At 51.8% G+C, this 21,057-nt stretch overlaps 1 protein-coding gene across 2 annotated transcripts in view; it reads left to right on the top strand.

The window, feature by feature from the left end:
- The window catches only part of NUP214 (nucleoporin 214), a 78,999-nt gene that overhangs the window by 9,560 nt on the left and 48,382 nt on the right, over window positions 1-21,057 (top strand). Inside the window, exons 6-21 of one of the 2 annotated variants that reach the window (XM_037158519.2) lie at window positions 80-143; window positions 564-667; window positions 3,370-3,476; window positions 4,278-4,344; window positions 6,480-6,606; window positions 7,632-7,793; window positions 9,283-9,739; window positions 11,097-11,269; window positions 11,994-12,088; window positions 13,003-13,089; window positions 13,554-13,703; window positions 14,752-14,910; window positions 17,203-17,306; window positions 19,397-19,594; window positions 20,632-20,717; window positions 20,810-20,893. In XM_037158519.2, the coding sequence (XP_037014414.2) occupies window positions 80-143; window positions 564-667; window positions 3,370-3,476; window positions 4,278-4,344; window positions 6,480-6,606; window positions 7,632-7,793; window positions 9,283-9,739; window positions 11,097-11,269; window positions 11,994-12,088; window positions 13,003-13,089; window positions 13,554-13,703; window positions 14,752-14,910; window positions 17,203-17,306; window positions 19,397-19,594; window positions 20,632-20,717; window positions 20,810-20,893 (2,224 nt within the window). The remainder of the gene's footprint in view (window positions 1-79; window positions 144-563; window positions 668-3,369; window positions 3,477-4,277; window positions 4,345-6,479; window positions 6,607-7,631; window positions 7,794-9,282; window positions 9,740-11,096; window positions 11,270-11,993; window positions 12,089-13,002; window positions 13,090-13,553; window positions 13,704-14,751; window positions 14,911-17,202; window positions 17,307-19,396; window positions 19,595-20,631; window positions 20,718-20,809; window positions 20,894-21,057) is intronic. The other variant, XM_037158523.2, reaches the window with a different exon arrangement.

The raw sequence follows: 21,057 nt of genomic DNA, 5'->3' as shown, positions 1-21,057 counted from the left end.
GGGCGACTGGATTTGACAGTTTCATTGGCTTGGGGATTGTTTCATGTGACACTTCTTTCTTTTTTCAAATCTCTTTCAGACTTTGCAGGAAAAAAAAGTCATTCCTTGTCCTCCGTTTTATGAGTCAGATCACCCGGTCCGAGGTAATGTGTCTGCTTTTCTATGGGGCTGACCTTCCGTTTGGTGCCGTCTGTGTCCCGGAAGTTTTGGCCACATGATGCGCCTGCATCCCTGCTCAGGGGCGTGCTGTTGTCCCTCGGGGAACACGCACACTGTCAGTCAGTGGTCTGGTCCTCGGGATGGCCATCTAGTAGACTGCTGTGTCTCACGGCAGCTGGCATTAACTGGGCTCTGGTTTTTTACATTGGAATTCTCATAACTTTCCCTGATTATAATCCAACAGGGGGAAAATGCCACTTGGGGGTAAATTTGGGCTTGTAATCAGTGAAATCTGGACCTTGGCGAAAGCTGTAGTAATTGGGTTTTTTACCTGTAAGATGTTGGTTTTGTGGCATGCCGGGCTGTCCCAGGCAAGCTGCTCATTTAGGGCGCGTGTCTTTCAGTCCTAGACGTGCTGTGGATCGGTACCTACGTCTTTGCCATAGTGTACGCTGCTGCAGACGGGTCCTTGGAGACGTCTCCCGACGTCGTGATGGCACTGCTCCCGGTGGGTACATGAAAAGGGTGTCTCCGTGCTTCGAGAATCAGAAACGTCTCCTAATGAAGTTTGCAGCTCAGCCTTCACTTTCATGTTCTGGTGGCGATGGTGCGCCTTCAGGTTTCAAAACTGCACCGTCGGTCTGGGGACCAGACTTACGTTGCCGAACTGAACGAGGGCCTGCTCGCCCGGTGTGCAGCAGAGGCACACGCTGAACGTGTGCAGCCTGAGGTTTGCAGCGGAGGAATTAAAGCCATTTTGGTCGTAGGGCGCCTGCAAGGAGAATGGGAAGCTGCAGCTTAAAACCCGAACTCCCCACTGGCTTTCTTAATCAAGGGTTATTTTTAAAGGCAGGGTTGCGGGGAACAGGGCTGGCTGTGCAGTTCTGATTGGAGAGCTCTGGGACTCGGCCACTGTGATCAGATACGTAGGGAGCTTCAGATACATACGGAGCTTCAGCACCGGTCTTGCTGCACCTCAGGCCCTTCGCTTCCGAGAGGGTTCTGTCTTCGAGTTCTGTTGTGTTTCGGTCCTTTGGTTCCCTGAGGAGGGTGACACTTTGGTTCCAGCTGCAGCCGGAGGGGTGTTCCTCCTCTGCACGTGTTTTGGCTGCATGACTACAGCGTTGGTCCATTGTCTCTGCAAAGTGACTTACCTTGTCAGGACGGGGCCATTTTGAGCTGGTTCTGCAGTTATAACACCGCTTCCACTTGGAGCCTGTCCTACTATAATCAGTCGTAAGGTGAAAAAAACTGTAAAACTTTCTTTTGCTTAAGCTGTAAACTGAGTCTCAATAGATGTTAACCTCTAAGGTATTTTAGAAAAGCGAGAGAATACCTTTAAAATGCTTCCCCTTATTTATCCATTGGCTGTGTATCAAATGCCTACAGTGTGTTAGGTTAAAGCCAAGCGTGCTGTGTCCTTGCTCTCGTGGGTGGGTCTCCCATCCTCACGAGTGTGCCAGTGCAAAGATGAGCACAGGATCACGGGAGCTGAGGGTGACGGCGGAATAGAGCAGGGCCTGAGAGGGGGGCACCGGGGACCGGGGACGGCTGCGATGGGGTCGAAGAAGGGCTCTGAGAGGAGCCGTTCGAGCCAGGACCAGGTGTGAGGGAGGCAGCCACTGTCCGCACCGAGAAGAAAGGCAGTGTCTGCAAAGGCTCACTGAAGTGCCTGGAGTTTAAAAAAAAAAAAGTGCGCGGACATATTTCCAGAAAACAATTGACAACATGTACGTGAATGTCTAAATACCACAGAAGTGGAGTTAAACTTGTCCTTCTGTTTTGCAACCTTATTTTAGCTGGTAGTAAATTGCAAGCATCTTTCTATGTTGAATAAAATCTGATTTGGCTTTGAACAGATTAATTTAGCTCCGTTTTTAACCCTTTTGGGTTCCTCATACAGTGACTTTACAGCGTGTTGACAGTTGCGCCCCGCTGCAGCGTAGGTTTATTCTGAGAACTGTCACTCCACGCGCCACTGTCCTAGACTGGGCCCTCATACACCCCACGTGGCCCAGCCTCCCCCCAACCCAGGCCGCGTGGTCGAGTGCCCAAAACACCTCTGCTCTTGGGTGTTTTGGGCTAAGACATCCCTGTCACAAAAGACAAATGCTTAGGAGAAAAACAAAAAGTTAATAACATGTTTACCTCCTGTATTCATGGAAAACTGAGTAATTGTCTGAAAGGGCCGAGTCCACCTCCTTAAATACCATCTTCAGCTGAGGACAAAGGAAAACGGGGGGGGGGGGGGGGGGGGGAGCGGGGAGTCAGTTCTGGGAAGTGGCCAGGGAAAGGGTAAGGCCGTTACGCACATTTACGAGCTCGCCTTCCTTCCGCGTTGGTAAGGGGTCCTAGAGAGGAGGTCACGCCCCCCTTCTTGCAAGGGAAACACCCTTATAGTGGAAATTTCCCCAGTAAATGTTTTACAAATGCAACTTCTACTTGGCTTTCAGAGTGTCTTCATGTCTGCTCCTTCTCAGAACTAAAGCTTAAAGTAATCCTATGCCAAGTAGACATTTTCAGGTGACAAATGCCAGTCCCTGCAGCTCCTAGGTCACTACCCTGTGCAGCGTGTCCAGGTACTGAGCACGTCTGTGTGCTCTGTGCTCTACAGTTTTATGATGGCCAAGGTGTTTTGCTGTTATATCACTGGTCGAGAGGAATTTCTCAGCTTCACGTCATCTTAGCGAGTCACAGTCCTATGTGTGGTCTGTTGCCAAAATGGACCAAAATGTCATCGTGTAGCTCAGGAAGGTAGTGAGTGTATTCCTGTCTCAAACGTCGTGGCGGTTTTCTGTTCCTGGGGACGGCACGAACACTAGCAGGGGTTCCTTTGAGTGCCTGCGTCCCTCGTCTGGGCTGGAAGCTTTGTATGTGTCGTTTCATCTCACACTTTCAGCAACCTCTGATACAGGTTTAGTAGGTGTGTTACACACGTGAGAAAGATGAGTATCAGAGAGGCTGGGTCACCTGTACACACTTGTCCAGCGGCCGGAAACCGACAGTTGGGATTCAGTTTGGTTGACGGCCACCGCTCCTCTTCCTTACACCCCTCGGTTCGGCCTTTACATCATGCCTGTCCATCTGGACATAGATTTTTGAGCAGCTTTTCTCATAAAACTTAACTGGTTTTCTTGTTCAAGATCGTGAACTGTATAGGATTAAAGATGAGCCGCACCTGAGTTTTTGTCCTTGTTCTGTTCATTGCAGAAGAAAGAAGAAAAGCACCCTGAGGTGTTCGTGAACTTCATGGAACCCTGCTACGGCTGCTGCACGGAGAGACAGCACCACTACTACCTGAGTTACATTGAAGACTGGTGAGCGGGGCCCAGGGCGGGTTCTGCTCCCGCCCGAGTCACTGTGAGAGGAGAATGGAGGCTAGAGGCGCCATGAACGTATTTTCAGCTGGCTCTGGATAATGCCTTCTGGCCACGCCTTCAGTTCCCCAGCCTGGAAGTGCGTAGCTCAAGTGTGTGCTAATTTTAAAAATCCCCTTTTCTTAATAACCACAGTGACAACTTACGAAAATACTGGTATTTAAGGAACATAATGAAAGTTGCCATCTGAGAGCAGAAGCTTCCCTTTGACAGATAACTTGGCGCAAGGCTGCGGTTCCTCTAACGGGACTGTCCTGTTGGTGGGATTGTGTGCTGTGTGCTCAGAATTCCAGCCCGAATCTCTCGGTCTCGCCTGGGTCTTGGTTGGGCGGCCTTTCACACAGTCTTCAGGGCCTTATCCTGTGAACTAAAGTGTTGAGTTTTACATCTAAAAGTGTCCTCACTGTTCTGGCTGGTGTGGCTCAGCGGATTGAGTGCTGGCCTGAGAACCACAGGGTCACTGGTCTGGTTCCCAGTCAGGGCACATGCCTGGGTTTCGGGCCACGTCCCCAGTAGGAGACGCATTGAGAGGCAATTACACATTGATGTTACCCTCCCTTCCCCTCTCTAAAAATAAATAAGATCTTTTTAAAATTAAAAAAAAGTCTTCTCACCTTTCTTCAGCCGTCTGGGAAAGCTCAGCTTCTCCTTGACCCCTCCAGGCAGCCCTCGTAGATGTTCTCACGGACTCAGGTCGTCGGGGCTGTCGGACTTAATGATCTTCTGGCTTATCTTCTGCAGGGATCTGGTGCTGGCGGCCTCCGCGGCCTCCACAGAAGTCAGCATCCTTGCTCGACAAGGCGATCAGGTACTTTCCTCCCTTTTGTCACTTTGTGGGCAGCTTTCCTGAGAAAGATTTGGGGGGGGGAGTAACCCTGAGGTTAAAACTTAGATGAGGTCACATCCCTTTAAAGTGAGTTGCTGGGTGAGAGCAAAGCTAAAGTGACATGGTGTCTTGGACCAGATGGCCGGGATGTTGTGCTGGACACACTTGGGTGTCAGAATTCGAAGTGTTATAAAAAGTGCTTCTGTTCTCTTAGGGGCCCCGCGGTGCATGGGTCCAATACGCTGTGTCCCCAACCTGCAGCGGATGTCCCTGGGCGCACGGGAGGCTGTTCCTGCCTTGCTCTGTCTGACCGCCCTCGTTTTCCCCTGTTACTGAGCCTGCCCCTCCTGTTCAGTTAACCGTAGCCCACCCTCGATAACCAGAGAGGGACATGCAGGTCACACCAAACTGGCGCTCACCAGAAATAGTCTCTATTTCTCTTCGAAAGACCGCCAGAGCGGAGATGTGTGTAAGAACCTGCCTGCCTTCTGTCACTGGGTCCTCCTGGTGGGCAGGGGGCGGGCTGAGGCGGCGGTGGCACGCCCCCCAAACCGCGCTCGGTCACCGAGAGTGACTGCAGAGGGGACGTGGTGAGGGAAGACTTTTTGATTGCACGCTTTGCCTTGATCTTAAAAATGTTTTGTGTACCCCGTACACACGTGCGTGTGGCTCTTCACCCGTCCAGCACTGGTCCAGCACTGGGCAGCAGGGCCCTCACTGTCAGCGCGCAGCTGGCGCGGGTCCGGGCGGGGCCACTTTGGGGTCGTAGGTCAGAGCTCAGCAGTCCCGTTTGCTTTCGGATTTACTTCAGTAATGATTTTCTAGTAGACTCACATTTTATGTATTTGCACAACAAAGACACACAATTATCTTTGCTTTTTATCAAAATAATTTATGTACATGGAGCAGGGATCATGAATGAAAAAAATCACCACAGCCTCACCCTGTCCCGATCCAGTTTTGTTCTCCAGAGGGGACCATTTTTAACCTGTAAATTTTATCTTCTAACGGTTACGTCCTTATCCCTAAAACAAAACTTGCTTCCTCACGAGTTACTCGTTATTCGTTTGAGACCTGCGGCTGCGATGGCAGCTGCGGAGTCGGCTTATATGCTCCCTCCTCCTCCCTGGGGCTGTGGCAGTCCTAGTGTTCTCTCTGGTCACCTTTGTAACTTCCTGCTTCCACCTTCGTTTCTGACGGTGGCGCCACACACTCTGCTTCTCAATCTTCCACTTGGGGGGAGAGGCCTCTCGGCGCCCCACCCCACCACCCAGCCTGTCCTCCGCGTTGTCAAAGCTGATACTGTCGCACTGTGTTCTGTAGTGAGTGAGTGAGTGAGTAAGACTGTCTGGAGATCGTTGCTCCAAGTGGAGGTCCATTTGTTTACATTATTCCGAACGTGACTGTTACTCACGCCACCGCTTAGTCATGGAGTGTGATCCTGTCACCTCCTGAACAGCCTCTCGTTTCCCTCTGCTCCCCACTGAGCACGTTCCCCTCAGATTCCTGCTGCACTGCTTTGCTGAGTGCTGAACATTAGAAGGAGTCTTAGTGATCCTTAAAACTCGGAGATCACTGGCTGGAAGGAACAGCCCCTCAAGCAAACTAAGCACAAGGAGGGTGTACTGGGAGGGACTCAGCGGCTTGTCAGAGGCAGGCAGGTGGACCCATGCGGGTCCTGGGCAGACGAGAATGAAGGTCACCTTCACTCTACGGTGAGCGCAGGTTGCTGCCCAACTTTATTGGTGTCTCTGCTCAGGACCCCCGCAGGGACCACTGGGGGCCCTGGTCACAATCCCAGGCCTCGGAGCAGGGGTGGCTGGCTTAGTGCTACTGTGGGGTTTGCCCAGCAAGTTCAGGGCTCTCTCTGGTTGTGGTGGGCGGTAGGTAGTATTTGTGCACGAGGCAGGGACTTGTTGGATTGGGAAAATCAGCCCCTTGCGTCATGGGGTGCTCATGGCTTTTAGATCATCTCCCCAGATTTCTGAGTCTCAGTCCACACGATGTAACCCAGGCGTGCTGTCTTTTTTCCTCTCTCGTGTTTGAACAGTGCTGGGAGGAGCCCATGCAAAGCTCTGATGTGGCATTTTCTCCTACTCTTTTCTCTTTCTTCCCAGATTAATTGGGAATCTTGGCTGCTGGAGGATTCTAGTCGAGCCGAACTGCCTGTGACGGACAAGAACGACGACTCCTTGCCCGTGGGAGTCGCCATAGACTACACTAACCAAGTGGAAATCACCATCAGTGAGTGTAGCCCAACAGGGCCCAGCACACTGTCTAACGTTGCAGTCCAGTTCTGTGTGTCCCTGACGGGTCTCCTCTGCTGGGCGCTTTGACCTTCTGGTAGCACGTTGCTTCTTGAAGAGCGACGCAGAGGATCGGTGCCAACACTAATTTGTACAGACACTTAGGGGCGAGGCCGAGGCCGCACACACTCGGTGTCTGTGTGTCTTCTCTGTTTTGGACGTGGCGGAGGTCCAGAACATCGGGGGTTCCCAGTTGTGTCTCTAGGCCCTTTCCGGTCCCCAGGGCCTTCCTTCCCAAGGGAGCAGTGCCCTAGCCGGCACCGTAGAGCAGCTCTGGTTTTGGAGGCGTGGGTTAGAGAGACCCTGGGCAAGTGGCTCCTGCACTGGGCCCGAGTGTGTGCTGTGTACGGAGCCCCTGTGGGCAGAGCTGCGGCCCGAGGACCGTGCCGGTGCAGCAGGAGACGATGCGCTCGGGAGCCTCCGTGAGAGGGGGGTCTCACCAGGTGCCGTTCTGCGCCTTGTCCTCTCCCTGGTCAGGCTACGTGGTCTGAGATTGGCTCTCGTACTCAGACTCTCTTGAATTCCGTGCTTATGATTCAGCTGCGAACGAACACAGAGCAGTCAGACTCACCTGTCTGTCCTGCTGTGTGCTGTCTGAAGAGTCTGGTGTGTCATTTCTCAGTCGCACCAGCCAAGTCCTAGACTCCCGTCTTGGTCAGGGGAGGGCTGCCCCTGCCTCCCGAACACCAAGATGCCCCTAAAACCGGAGGGAGCCTCAGAGCCGCTCCCGGGCTGCCAGCGCCGCCGGACGGGCCAGCAGGACAGCGGCCACCGACGGCAGCAGGAGCTCTCTGGAAAGAGCAGTTGCGGGAGGGCCCAGTGTGAACAGAACCAGAGTAGATGACAGGGCTGTGGCTGGGACGCGCCTCTGAGCCCCTCCTCGCTTCGGGCAGCCTTTCACACCGGGCCCGGCGTGGCCACGCACTTGGCTCTTTTCTCACTTCCGCTTTCTTCTTTTAACAGATGAGGAGAAGACTCTTCCTCCTGCACCCGTTCTTATGTTACTCTCAACAGACGGTGTGCTCTGTCCGTTCTACATGATCAATCAAAATCCCGGGGTCAGGTCCCTCATCAAGACGCCGGAGCGGCTCCCGTTAGAAGGAGAGCGACAGCCCAGGTCGTCGGGTACGACTCTCGTTAATATAAATGTGTTGGTGAAAATACTGCTTTCTTAGTAGCCACTTAACTTAGAGAATTAACGTGTTTACAGCAAGTGTGGAAAGTAGAAAAAACTTTAAACCTGCCTTTTGAGGTATTCTCTTTCACTTCTTTCTCATAAACATCTTGATAGTTCCATTCATATTTTACGTATCATTGGTTGCAGTTTTATCATTTAAATTGTAAGCTTTTTCTAGATACTTACGGAATTTTCATTATTCATTTAAAAGAATGACTGCTTAATATTCCATTGAATACTTTTTACCACTTGGGTTGCATTAAATATCTTTCATTTTCAAAAATTATTTTCATAAGTCTTATTCTTACAAGTTTACTGGGTCTACATTTTATGATATAGGTAAAATTATTTTAAATTTTATTTTAATTGTTCAAGTACAGTTTTCTATCTTTTACTCTCATCCCAGCCTGCCCACCCTAAAATATTTTTTTAAGACTGCTAAATTAGCTGCCTATTAGCAATAAAAGGTTTCAGGTTCATTTTACCCATCCACGTGTAGGAGGGGACAGATATTTAAATGTCGGTAGTCTGGAGAACAATGCTGTGCCTTGGTTCAGTTTACATTTTTTTAAAGATTTTATTTATTTTTAAAGAGAAGGGAGGGGGGAGAAAGAGAAAGAAACATCAATATGTGGTTGTTTGTCGCACAGGCCCAACTGGAGACCTGGCCCACAACCCAGGCATGTGCCCTGACTGGGAATCGAACCTGTGACCTTTTGGTTCGCAGGCCAGTACTCAATCCACTGAGCCACACCAGCCAGGGCTAAATTTACATTTCTTTTATTAGCTTAAATATATTTACTTTTTGTGAATTACTTGCCCAGCTTATATCTATTAGAGTCTTGAAATTTTTAATCTCGATTCCTACACTCTTTACTGCAGATTTCTTTCATTTACCTTTAGGTTATGTTACTTTTTTATATAGTCCGATGTTAATCTTTTTCTTTTGTGATTTATTTTGTCACGTCTAAATTTATTTAAGTTAGATTCTCAAAGACTCAGCTTGCTTCTCGCCTCCTTTGTTTTGAGACATCGTGCATGTATGCTTTTATCTGTGTCTTCAATTCATCCGAACTTGCTGTAGTGACTGTTACGAATCAGAGAGCTGAATTAAAACTTTTCCTGATTGAACGAAGTGTTGCAGAATGACTACTTTTCACTGGACCTTGGGAAGAGTGTCTTTTCCGTGTCGTCCATCCGGGCGTCCACGCACTGCCGTCAGTCAGTCAGAGGTCCTTCCCCGTGTCTGTTCCCCTCCCCAGCCCTGCAGTCTCACCGGGTGTCTGTCTGCCCGGGGACTCGCACAGCAACTCCGAGTCCTTGTTTCTCTTTTCTTCAGGAGCCGGGCCCTTTCTCTCGGGCCTCCTCCTGCTGCACCACCGCCAGCCCTGTGGCCCTGCTAACGTCCCCCGCCCTGCCCCCACTTTCTCATTGCAGGAAGCACTCCCACGACCCCAACCTTGCCAGCCCCACAGAAGCCTGAGTTGTCAGCAGCCGCGGCCCCTGTCTCTGTCCCACCGTCACTGCCAGCGGCTCCCACCTCCACCTTCTCTTCGCCCTCTGCCGTGTTCTCCTTTGGCTCTTCATCGTCCTTGAAATCATCCGGTCCTGTGACTGCGGAGCCCCCTCCGTACCCCAGTGGCTCCGACACTTCCAAAGCAGCTGTGGGCTCCGGCACAGCCACCTTCTCCTTCGCACCACCTCAAGCCCCGCTGGCGCCCACCCCTGCAGCCTCTGCCATGGCACCCACGGCCGCTCCGTTCTCCTTCGGGTCATCGGGCTTTAAGCCGACCCTGGAAAGTACACCGGTGCCAAGTGCGTCCACTCCAAACATCGGGATGAAGCCCTCCTTCCCGCCTTCAGCCTCTGCAGTCAAGGTCAACCTTAACGAGAAGTGAGTGGCACAGCCCCAGGGAGTGGAGTGACAGAGCAGATGGACCGTTGTCATTGTTTTTTTTGTTTGTTTGTTTTTCATTTTCTCCAAAGCAATACTGGCAAATGGTGAAAATTCAAACTGCGTAAAAGGTTTGCAGCTGATCAGTGGACAGTGTCCAGAAAGGTCTCTTAGAGTTTTTTTTATTATTAGAGGTTTATATTTAAATATTTGTTTTACTTCCCAATGTAGGACATACTCCTTGTTTTTAAAAATGAAGTCGCACAGGATCCACACCCCGTGAGGGAAATGCACCTCTCGTAGTCCTTTCCCCAATCGTCTGCCCTTGACTCCCTGGGCCACGTGGGGTCACATGAACTTGCTCTTGCGTCAGATGACGTTCCTGCCCCACAGTCCTGGGGCTTCTCCTCCTGAGCTCACGGTGTCCGGTCCCTCCAGGGCTGAGTCCTCCAGCTCACCCTCCCCTCCTCCCTGTTCGCCTGCATATGTGGCTCCGAGTGAGGGTGCACGCTTCTCTAGGGAAGGGCCCCGCCCCGAGTGGCGGTCACCACTGCCACCGTTGTCACTGTCGATGCTGATTGTCAGCGTCGTTTCTTTCATAGTTGCTTAGTGTTCCGTTTTGTGGCCGCATTATAATTCATTTTCCCAGTCATCTGATGCTGGACATTTACATTGTTTGCAGATGTTTGCTCTTTAGGTGAAACTGGCTTGACATTCCCCCTAGACTGTAAACACCCCAAAGAGGGTGACCTGTTCCTCTTCCTCCTGCACTCCTCAGAGGAAGTGACCACCCCAACACGGCCTGAGTAATTTGGGGGCAAAAAGAGAGTGTAATTGAGTCTCACTTTCTGTTTTACTCGGCTTGATAGACTAGAAAATAAGTGTTTTGTATCATGATAAACTTCGTTTCACTTTCATATCAAGTATGTATTTGATATTTTCATTGAATAATTCATTCCTAAATAAGCGGAAGATCAAATGAATGCTTTCTTTCTTTTAAAGATTTATTTGTTTTTAGAGAGGGTGAAGGGAGGGAGAAAGAGGAGAGAAACATCAGTGTGTGGTTGCCTCTCATGTGTCCCCTACTGAGGACCTGGCCCGCAACCCAGGCATGTGCCCCGACTGGGAATCAAACCCATGACCCTTTGGTTCGCAGGTCGGTGCTCAATCCACTGAGCCACACCAGCCGGATCAGTGTTTTCTCGCAGTTTTCCCCACTTATAAGAAATAGCTAAATGTATACATTTCTCAAAGGGCAAAAAGGGTGGACCGCGAGTTGCCCTGCGATGACCACCCGTGGCCGGCGTGCAGGAGTCCGCAGCAGGCTTTTCTGACGCCTCCGCTCTGCCGTTCGCAGGTTCACCACCGCGGCCGCCCCTGCTTCTGCCGGCGGCTCCCAGGGCACGCCCCCGACGCTGCTGTTCCCCGCCTCCAAGCCAGCTGCCTCCGGACCTCTCGGCCACCCCACGCCCCTGGCAGCAGCGGCCGGCTCCATGGCCTCGAAGTCCCCAACCGCTCCCTTGGTGTCAGGTGTGGTTTTAAGCAGACGGCTTTAGAGCTCAGGCTGAATTCTCAGATTACCTTGTTGGTTTTAAATCCTCACTCTAGGATTTTTTTAATCGATTTTCTAAAGAGAGGGAGGTAGAGAAATATCTGTGTGAGTGACAAACACCGATGGTAGCCTCCTGTACGCACCTTGTCTGGGGGTTGAACCCACGGCCTTCTGGTGCACGGGATGATGTTCCAGCCAACTGAGCCACCTGGTCAGGGGGTGCGTTTAGTTTTTTCAAAAATGTCCCCCAGGTGATTCTAATGCACGAGAGGGTGAGGCTTGCGGGAGAGGCTTCCAGGAGGGTCCAAAGACCCTGTGAGTTCTTGCAAGGTGATGGGGATTATTGTCCTCATTTTGTGGTTTTCAAACTGTCCCCAGTCCCCAGTGGGGCCTCGGGAGCCTCTGGGGAATAAGGATGGGCCGAAGGACAGACGTCCTGCCCTGCCCACAAGGACACCTCCCCATTCCCAGAGACGCCCCAGGTTCGTCTGCTGTGCGAAAGGTGCTCGCGTCAGCAGGTGTGGTGTGCATTTCCATTGTGTTGGGACAGCGCTGGCACAGCTGGGGACAGCACTCAGGCCAGCAGAGTTCCTGAGAGGGGTGGGCAGTGAGAAGCTTTTTTTGATGAGAGGAGGCCCCTTGTGACGGGAGGAGCAGCGGGCACAGCTGCTGTCTGTCCTAACTGGCGTCTTCCTCCGGCAGGGCGCGCTGCTCATGGCAGTCCGGGCCCGGCGCCCTCAGCGGGGCAGAAGTCACCCAGGATAACCCCTCCGGTGGCAAAGTCAAGCTGCCCCCAGGTGCGTTTAACCTCAGCTTCCAGTCCTGTGCTTACTAATTTACTGCCCCAAATGGACATGTTCATGAAATGGGACTTTGTGTTTTAGAGTTTACATTTTTGAAATGGGACTTAGGACAGTGTGACAGGAAATACATGAATTTTGAATATTTGTAGTCCATGCCGGTTAAAGCCATTTCTGTCCACTCCGGAGCCGCTGCGTTACTGTCCCTGCCGGCTCCTGGGCCCGTGCGCACTGTGCCGTCGGTGGGTTGGGTTCTCCTGACGCTCACAAATACTGGGCATCCAACTTGCTTCTCTGACGCTCAGAGTCACCAAGAAATCCATCTAGTGCGCTCTTTCCTTACCATCTCAGCTTATTGTATTTAACCTTTACTGACATACAGTACGCGTAGGGAGAAAGTACACACAGCTCAGTGATTGGTTGTCAGCGAGACACCCCTCGGTAGCCGACACCGAGATGAGGCAGTAAATGTGACCAGGACCCAAGAATTCCACTCGTGTGCGTCCTTCTAGTCTCGCCAGGCGGGACTCGGCTGTTGTGGTTCCTCACAGTGCAGCTCCGTGCAGCCTGTCTGCGCCTTCTGTAAATGGAGCCTCACGGTGCGTGTCCTTTCAACTGGCTGCGTGCTCAGCACTGTGTGCATGAGGTTTATCCACATCATACCGGGTGACGATGCAACCCGTGTGCCTCCCACCCCTGATGGACGCTTGAGTAGCTTCCAGGTTCAAGTTACTGTGAATAGCGTTGCTGGTTGGTTTTTCAGTGAAGAGGTGTGTGCATTTCTGTTGAGCGGATACCTAGAGTGGAACTGCTGGGTCACTGAATATGCGTTTACTCCTCCTCAGTAAATTCCCAGGAGGGCCTGACTCGGGGCTTGGGGGCATTCTTAACGCTCTTGCCTTCCATTTCAGGCAAAGTCACTTCCTCCCCCTGTCACAGAAAAGCAGGGACATCAGTGGGAAGAGTCAGACCCTGTGATGGTCGGAATTGGTGAGGAGGTAAATTTGCTCCTGCGTGTTTTCTCAAGATGTAGCCCCGACAGGGGGACTTGACTGGCTCTGAGTGTGTAGACCTCAGCGGGATAGTCTTTTGTTTTTTGTTTTTTTATCCTCACCTGGGGACATGTTTATTGATTTTAGAGAGAGAGGAAGGGGGAGAGGGAGAGAGAGAGAAACATCAATGTGAAAGAAACATCAGGTGATTGCCTCCCGCACGGGCCCCAACTGGGGATCGAACCCTCCACTTAGGTGTGTACCTTGCGTGCAGATCAAACCCATGACTGCTGTGACGCACGGGACGGTGCTCCAACCATTCGAGTGCCCTGGAAAAGTCCCTACATGACTCTTACTCTGGCGTTGAACCTTGGCGTGTCCCAAGAGTCCCTGCTGTTAGCGAGCTCAGTAGCAGTGACACGCTTCTGCTGTGCCTCAGACTGAGAGGTCTCCTTGTGCGGCTTCTGCAGATCACGCACTTTCAGAAGGAGCTGGAAGACCTGAAGGCCCGCACTTCAAAAGCCTGTTTCCAGGTGGGCACCTCCGAGGAGATGAAGATGCTGCGGACAGAAGCGGATGACTTGCACACTTTTCTTTTGGAGATCAGGGAGACCACCGAGGTTCGTGTTTATCGGTAGTCCTCCGGGGTTGAAGCCACTGCTGGCCGTGTGCCCCCCTGGTCTGCGTGCACACCCTTACTTCTTCAGGGACCACCAGGGTTGTTTCTCACAGTGTGCATCATTCATGCAGGAGTGCTGAGGTTCAGGTCTTGCCTTTAGCACTTAATAAATTAGGTGACTTTGGGCAGGTCAGTCTAGCTACTGCGTTTAGTTTTCTCGTGGAAAATGAACTATAATAGTTTCCACCCATTGACACTTACAAGGTACACAGTAAATATTGAACATCGGTTTTGGCATATTCGAAGTTTGCTTTTATACTAAATTGTTAGGTTACAGTAAAGTCTGGTTTTAAAGAAAGCAGACACGTAAGACCATGTATAGTATAAAAACACCAAACAGTTCTTGTTGGTAGGAGTATTGGTCATGTTGCTGTTATTACCACTCACCGTGCACCAGGCACTGCGCTAAACCCTTTACCTCTGTTGGCTCCCTGAAGCCTCGCAACTGTCGTCCTGTGTAGTGGCTACTCGACTGGCTCTGAGTGCGTGGCCGTAAATCGTTCCTACTTTGCAAGCCTGGAAACAGGCTGAGAGGTGACGTGATGCGCGCAGAGCCCTCGTTACTGGGCGCAAGCTCCAGGGTCCCATTCAGGACCACGGGGCTGCTGGGCTCTGGTTCTGACGTTAGTGCTTGACGGAGGAAGGCTCTCCGGGCGTGGGCCGTGATTGCCCTCCGTTCGTAGGGTCTTGGCTGCCATCACTGCTGCTCTTACTCCGAGCTTCCTGTCCCTAGAAATGAGGAAGGAAAATACTGTTTTTAAAGTGAATATTGGTAGACTAAAAACCGGAACATTTAAAAAACAAGAAAAAGATAAAAATGAACATAGGTATCTTTCTCCCTACGCAGGGAAGTTCTTCTTTTGCCTGACTGTTAACTGTATTCAGAGGTCTGTCATGTTAACTGTTCAAGGAGCGCAACCTTCCTTGATCCAGAACAGAAAGGTTGATTTCTTAGGAGTAACCCCTCGTGTCACCGCACCCTCCCCTAGTCTCTGCATGGCGACATAAGCACCCTGAAGACCACCCTGCTGGAGGGCTTCGCTGGGGTTGAAGAAGCCAGGGAGCAGAACGAGAGGAACCACGACTCTGGGTACCTGCACTTGCTCTACAAGAGGCCCCTGGACCCCAAGAGTGAAGCTCAGCTCCAGGTAGGGTCCAGCGCGAGCGTGCGGGTAGCAGGCCCCTGGGCTGTCCCCCTGCTCCAGGCGTGAGTTCGGGCGGCTGCCTCACGGGTCGTTTGTTTTCTGTGAGTGACTTACCTGCTTCCTATAGACTTCTGTAGCTGCCACAGAGGAAATGGAGTGCTTTTTGGGTTAAACAAAAATAGAATTCTTCGTTCACCCCTCAGCTTGGTAGAAAATAGGCTGTTGAAAAAGACTCACTTAGAAATCAAATCACGAGTAATAATTATTAAAGTGGCAGGTACCCATTTAGCACCAGGAACTCTGCTCAGCGTTTTTTACTCATTATTTCTAGTCTTCAAAACTAACTGCCCTGTGTGACGGTGGTTTCTGACCCCGTTACACAGATAAGGAAGGTGAGCCTCACAGGCTAAGGAGCTTGTCCGGGGAACAGCAGTGGTAGGAGCGGAACCAGAGTCGAGACCGCCCCAACCCGGGTTCCCATTGTAGCAGCGCTGCGTGTCTCACGCTCCATTAGTCTTGTTTTCTGTCTTCATGAAATCTGCGTTTGTTTCCGTCGTTCCACTTATTCCACATTCACACCACGAGCTCTGGTGGCGGTCATCTGCCACTCGCTTGCATTCGCAGAGACTCCTGTGGGGAGGGGCCCAGGGGGCCATGCCGTTCATCCTCACCCAGGGCTCGAGGGCCTGTGAGTGTGCGGAGTCCCCTCCTGCCCAGACACGCACCACCTCCTCGGCCAGCGCCTGATAACCTGATGGGCAGGGAAACCGGAGGAAACAGCTCCTCCTCCCAGAAAGGCCGAGGCCCCTCGCAGGGTCCCCCAGCCCTGGTGCTGTTCCTAGGTGCTTCCTCCCACTGTGGGCGGGACTCGCTCAGCGGGCAGCCCCGCCCATCGGATTGCAGCCTCGAGTTGCATCGAGTTACACTTTCTTCTGACTGCCTTTTCTCCTCTTGCTCTGTGTCCAAAGAACAGCATGCTGTTTTTGGGTGGCACTCCCCATTCAAAAGGGAGTCATTTTCTTCTTTCACGGTGCGAAATAGACCACAGTAGCTAGCATTTGTTGAGTGCATGTCATGTACAAAAGGAAGGTGCCCAAAGCACTTGAGTCTCACCACTAATAGATGCTGGACCCTTGAGCCTGGATGGTCTGGCCCCGAAGCTGGTGCTCTTAACCCCGTCACTACCACTTGCAGGTCCTGCCACTGTGCATGTGGCAGAGGGACAGGTGACCACACGAGTGCAGTGCGCAGCTGGCAGGGTGGCAGGCGAGGGGGTAGCTACGCCACAGAAAAGAGGTGGTGGTAAGCGGCCTGGAGAGAACAGTTTTTTTCTCGGAGATGACGTTGGGAGAGCATCCAGAGGAAACAGCATCAGCCGCTGTGCAGAAGTCTGACTGCGTGCGGGCGTTCAGAGGCGGGGCCTCCCTGTTGCCGAGTGTTAGTTGAGAGCCACATTTGGTGCTCATCGGCCTGGCCCTCTTTAAATGACACTTTCCCTCTTTCGGTCGGGGCCTGTGCCCGTCCTCACCCCAGAATGGTTGTGAAAGTACACTCACACAGTGAGGTCCTCGTGCAGGTGCGGGGAGCTTGCCTGGCGTGTGCGCAGTGTCTTCTTTGTGTGCATAGTCAACAGACCGCTTCACCCTTGTCACTGGTGGTTGAAAGTCAAGTTGTATTGCCATGGAGGTTAACACTGGACCACAATTTAAAGAAAACTGTCACAGGCTTAAAATAAGTCCATGTGTAAGAATTTTAATAACGAGAAGTTCAGTTTCTAGTGCTGATACTATTCTTTGTTTTCATGATGAAATGAGCTTTTCTCAATTGATGAGATGACTGCTGTGTTCTGTGTTACGAATAGATGGGGTCAGAATGATTTTCAGTGCTGTTTCGTAGGGTAGTTTTGTCTGTCTTATGGTCAGTGTCATGAATGGGAGAGCAGAAGCTGAGTGGGCGCTTTGTCAGAGGACAGGGCACAGTGGAAAATTCCTAGACCGCGCTGGGACACCTCAGAGGAGCTGGAGAGCGAGAACCGAGCCGGGGCATCTGTTCCCCGGAGGCCCGGGCCGGCCGCCCGATCTGTTTCTGTGTCTCTGCCCCACCTTCTCCGTCACGCCCTAGGTGGGTGCGGATTGTAACCTGCTGGCCGTTATACTAAAGCCTAGCGTGTGTTGTTCGTTATGGTTCTCAATATAAAAATTCAGAATTATTTTGACTGGTTTTTTTTTTTTGACTGTTTCGATATAGCTTCCCCTGAGCCCCTGGAAAACTGAGTCACTTTTATTTTTCATGTAGGAAATTCGGCGCCTTCATCAGTATGTGAAGTTTGCTGTCCAGGATGTGAACGACGTTCTCGACCTGGAGTGGGACCAGCACCTGGAACAAAAGAGAAAGCAGAAGTGAGCATGCGCTCGTCCCCGCGGGTGGCAGCAGGCAGCGCCGTGGCCTTTCCAAAGACGGTGTAGGAGCCTTGATAAAAAACCCCGCGGTGTTCTCACTGACCCAGCCTTTCAGCTTCCAGTATTTATTTTACATAAGTAATAGCAGTGCTCACAACAATTTACATGGGAGGATTCATATTACAGCCCAGCTTATGATAGTGAAACTTGGGTTGCACCTCCTTGCCCACAAGTTAGAGGACTGGCTCAGGAAGTCTGGTCACTTCTTTCTCTTAATCCCGACATAACCATGGACTGGTGTGTCCTCAACATATTTTTCCATTACATACATGAATGTACTGCAAAACACGCAACGACACCAGGTTATCACATACCACCTGTGAAATGGGGATGACGTGAAAACCGGGTGATCCCACAACGCACGTCTGAGCACAGAAAAGAGGCCGGGGGTGACCCTGTCAGACACAGGTACAGCTGCAAGGTGGCTGAGAGGGATCTTTTTCTTTCTGAGTTTTTGTGTATTCCAAGTTTTCTCCTCAAGGAGACGTTTCTGATTAGTGCCCTCGTTAGATGATGTCAGAGGTGTTGTCTAATGAGGCGCAGCGGGAAGGAGTGGGAGGCAATGTGCTGTGGGAGCGCGAAGGTGCCCACGAGAGATCCAGGGCACAGGTCAGCCTGCAGAACGCGTGGTTTTTTAAACTCCTCCACTTGGTGAGTGCAGTGAGCTGTGTAAGGAAACAAGCCAAGAGGTGATCTGCTTGCTTATGTATAGGCTGTGGGGTTTTAAGTGGGGCGACCTGAGTGTGATGTCGGGAGCACCAGAGTGTGTGCAGTGTTCAGTGAGAACTTAGCACGTCACCTGCACCGCGCGGAGAAAGGCTCTGGGCCCAAGCCGAGGAACCTCAGCTTGGAACCAGGGTGGGGGGCAAGGGGTGAGCGCTGACCCCTCGGACACGGGTTGGGCAGGTTCTCGTGCCTGTGCCTGGAGCACCTGTCCCCTTACACACTTGGACCCCGTCAGAGATTTCACAGTTCGCCCACCCTGGTTCTGAATTCATGTTCAGCCGCATGCGGGAGGTGGCCTGACCTGGCAGCGTGTCCATTCTGCCCTGCTTGACCGTTCGATTTCTCTTTGCTAACTTAAAAGTTGGACTTTTTAAAAAAATGCGTAATGAAAACACAGAAGCCCAGCTTTCTTTTCCTTTGTGACAGTTCCACGCACTTACTACGTCATAAGCTTTTTTAGTTCCCTTTCTGCAGAGTTCAGATTCTTAAACCTGCACAATTTTCTTGCGTTTCTGTGTTTGAGTGTTTTTTTTTCTCTGCTGCTTTCAAGAGTACTCTCTTTTTTTTTCCCAAAGATTTTATTTATTTATCTTTAGAGGGGAAGGGAAGGAGAGGGAGAGAAATGTCAATGTAGGGTTGCCTCTTGTGTGTTCCTTGCTGGGAACTGGTCTGCAACCCAGGCATATGTGCCCTGACTGGGAATCCAACCGCAATCCTTTGGTTCGCAGGCCCGTGCTCAATCCACTGAGCTACACCAGCCAGGGCTCAAGAGTACCCTCAATCCACTGAGCTACACCAGCCAGGGCTCAAGAGTACCCTCTTGAATGTATCTTAACTCCTTATCGCCTGGAAGAAAGGGAACAGTCCCCGTCTTACTTTAGTTCTTCGGGTGGTCACGCGCTGTTGCCAGACGGCTGGTTGTCCCACTGTCTCAGCAGCACCGTGAAGAGGGGACTGACTCCCGTCGACTTGCACTGAGCCCTGGGCTGCTGCCTTTTACTGACCATTATTTACACACAGGAAAACACACGTGTCCTAAGTGCACACCTGAGCGAGTGTGTCCTTTAGTGTAGCCTGGTCTCTAGCCCCTTTCTACCCCGAAGCCTCTCTGGGGTTGTGCCTGATGATGCCTGCGTCCTGGCCTTCCCTCGTTGCCTCTCACCCCTTTGTCACCTTCTAGTAATTTCTGGATGCCTTTTGTCCACTAGTGGTTCTGTTTGGTTCTTTTCACTCCCCTCCCACCCCCTGTGAGAGGGTTCTTCACTCAAACTGCTCACGGTGAGTTCTTTTCTCGTTACTGTCAGCAGGCGCCTGCTTGTGCCGGAGCGAGAGACACTGTTTAACACCCTGGCCAACAACCGGGAGATCATCAACCAGCAGAAGAAGAGGCTGAACCGCCTGGTGGACAGCCTCCAGCAGCTCCGGCTGTACAACCACACTCCCCAGTGGGGCCTTCCCTCGGACGTCTCCCCCCAGAGCAGCACGCACAGGTGTGCCTTCAGGTGTGGCCGGGCGAGTGTGCACTTGGGAGTAGGGCGGAGTCGTCCTGAAGTGGTCCACACGTGGGTGTGAAAAGACTGCTGTCTGACCCTGGTTAGGTTCCTCACCCTCTCCTGCCCTTTGTTCCTTTGCTTTTTAAATTTTTTTAGGTTTTTATTTTTTTTAGAACGTGGGGAAAGAAGGGAGAGAAACATCCATCGGTCTGGGGACCTGACCCGCACAGCCGAGTGAGCCCTCGCCAGGGAGAGGACCCTTCGGTCTTCAGGCCGGTGCTCAGTCCAGTGAGCCACACCTGTTCCTTTGCTTAAAAAATGGGGGTAAGAGCCTCGCCTGGTGTGGGTCAATGGATTGAGTGCCAGCCTGCAACCTGAAAGGTCACGGGTTCGATTCCCAGTCGGGGCACATGCCTGGGTTGTGGGCCAGGTCCCCAGTTGGGGGTGTGTGAGGGGCAACTGGTTAATGTCTCTCGCACATCAGTGTTTCTCTCCCTCTCTTTTCTCCCTCCATTTCCCTCTTTCTAAAAATAAATTTTAAAAATCTTTTAAAAAAATAGGGATATGTGCTCATGGCATTGTTGGAGAGTTAAGTCTAGAAAGTTCCTATTGTGTGTGATGAAACGGTTGCTCAGTAGGTGACAGCAGACACGCGTGACAGTCATATTTTTGAGAATTGACTGATGGGATTAGGTTGACTTGGCTCAAAGCTGAGATCTGTCGTTTGCTTGAGTGTGGAGACTTGCGGAGCCTGGCCGGTAGACGCTTACCCTTGAAGTCCCCGAGGTGGTTTTGTGTTTCCCTGAAGCCCAGGTGTGTCTGTTCTAAGCTCCCCGTTCTGTGAAGCTCTGTTGGTGTGTCTGCCGTGTGGGTGGTGCTTACGCCGGGGTCGCCCCATCTTCGGGTGGATCACGTGGACAGGTCGGCTTGCCCGTTTCCGCAGACGGGGCGCTCTCCTCTCCTGCATCTGTGTTCAGAACGTGCACCCAGCAGCCCTCGGGTTTCCTGGGCGTGGCTGGTCTGTAGGTAACACTAGCTGATTTCAGTTTTGACAGCGACCTGGAAAGCCTGCGCAATGCTTTATTGAAAACCACCATCGAGTCCCACGCCAAACCCTTGCCAAAGGTTGCAGGTAGGTGCATCCTTCCCAGCCCTTTAACTCTTTGGTCCCTTTCATTTGCAGACCAGATTCGAAGCATTTATGGGTTCATGCATTTCTTGCAGCTAAACTGTCTCCTGTGAAACAGGCTCAGCTGAGAAACTTTCTGGCCAAGAGGAAGACCCCGCCGGTGAGATCCACGGCTCCAGGTACAGGGCGCCAGTCCTGAATTTCTCGGTGGAAACCACCCAGCACAGGGCGTGGGGTGGGTGTGTGTGTGTGTGTGCACGCACACGCTCCTTCCAGCTCTTACTGGGGAAAATGTCGTCACAATCTGTCGTCCACCTGAGTACCGGAGTAGGAAGCTGCTACT

Source organism: Artibeus jamaicensis, unplaced genomic scaffold (genome assembly GCF_021234435.1).
Source record: "Artibeus jamaicensis isolate MK-2021 breed Jamaican fruit bat unplaced genomic scaffold, CSHL_Jam_final contig_471, whole genome shotgun sequence".
In the NCBI taxonomy this organism is placed as follows: Eukaryota; Metazoa; Chordata; class Mammalia; order Chiroptera; family Phyllostomidae; genus Artibeus; species Artibeus jamaicensis.
This window is presented reverse-complemented; position numbering and strand designations above follow the sequence as displayed.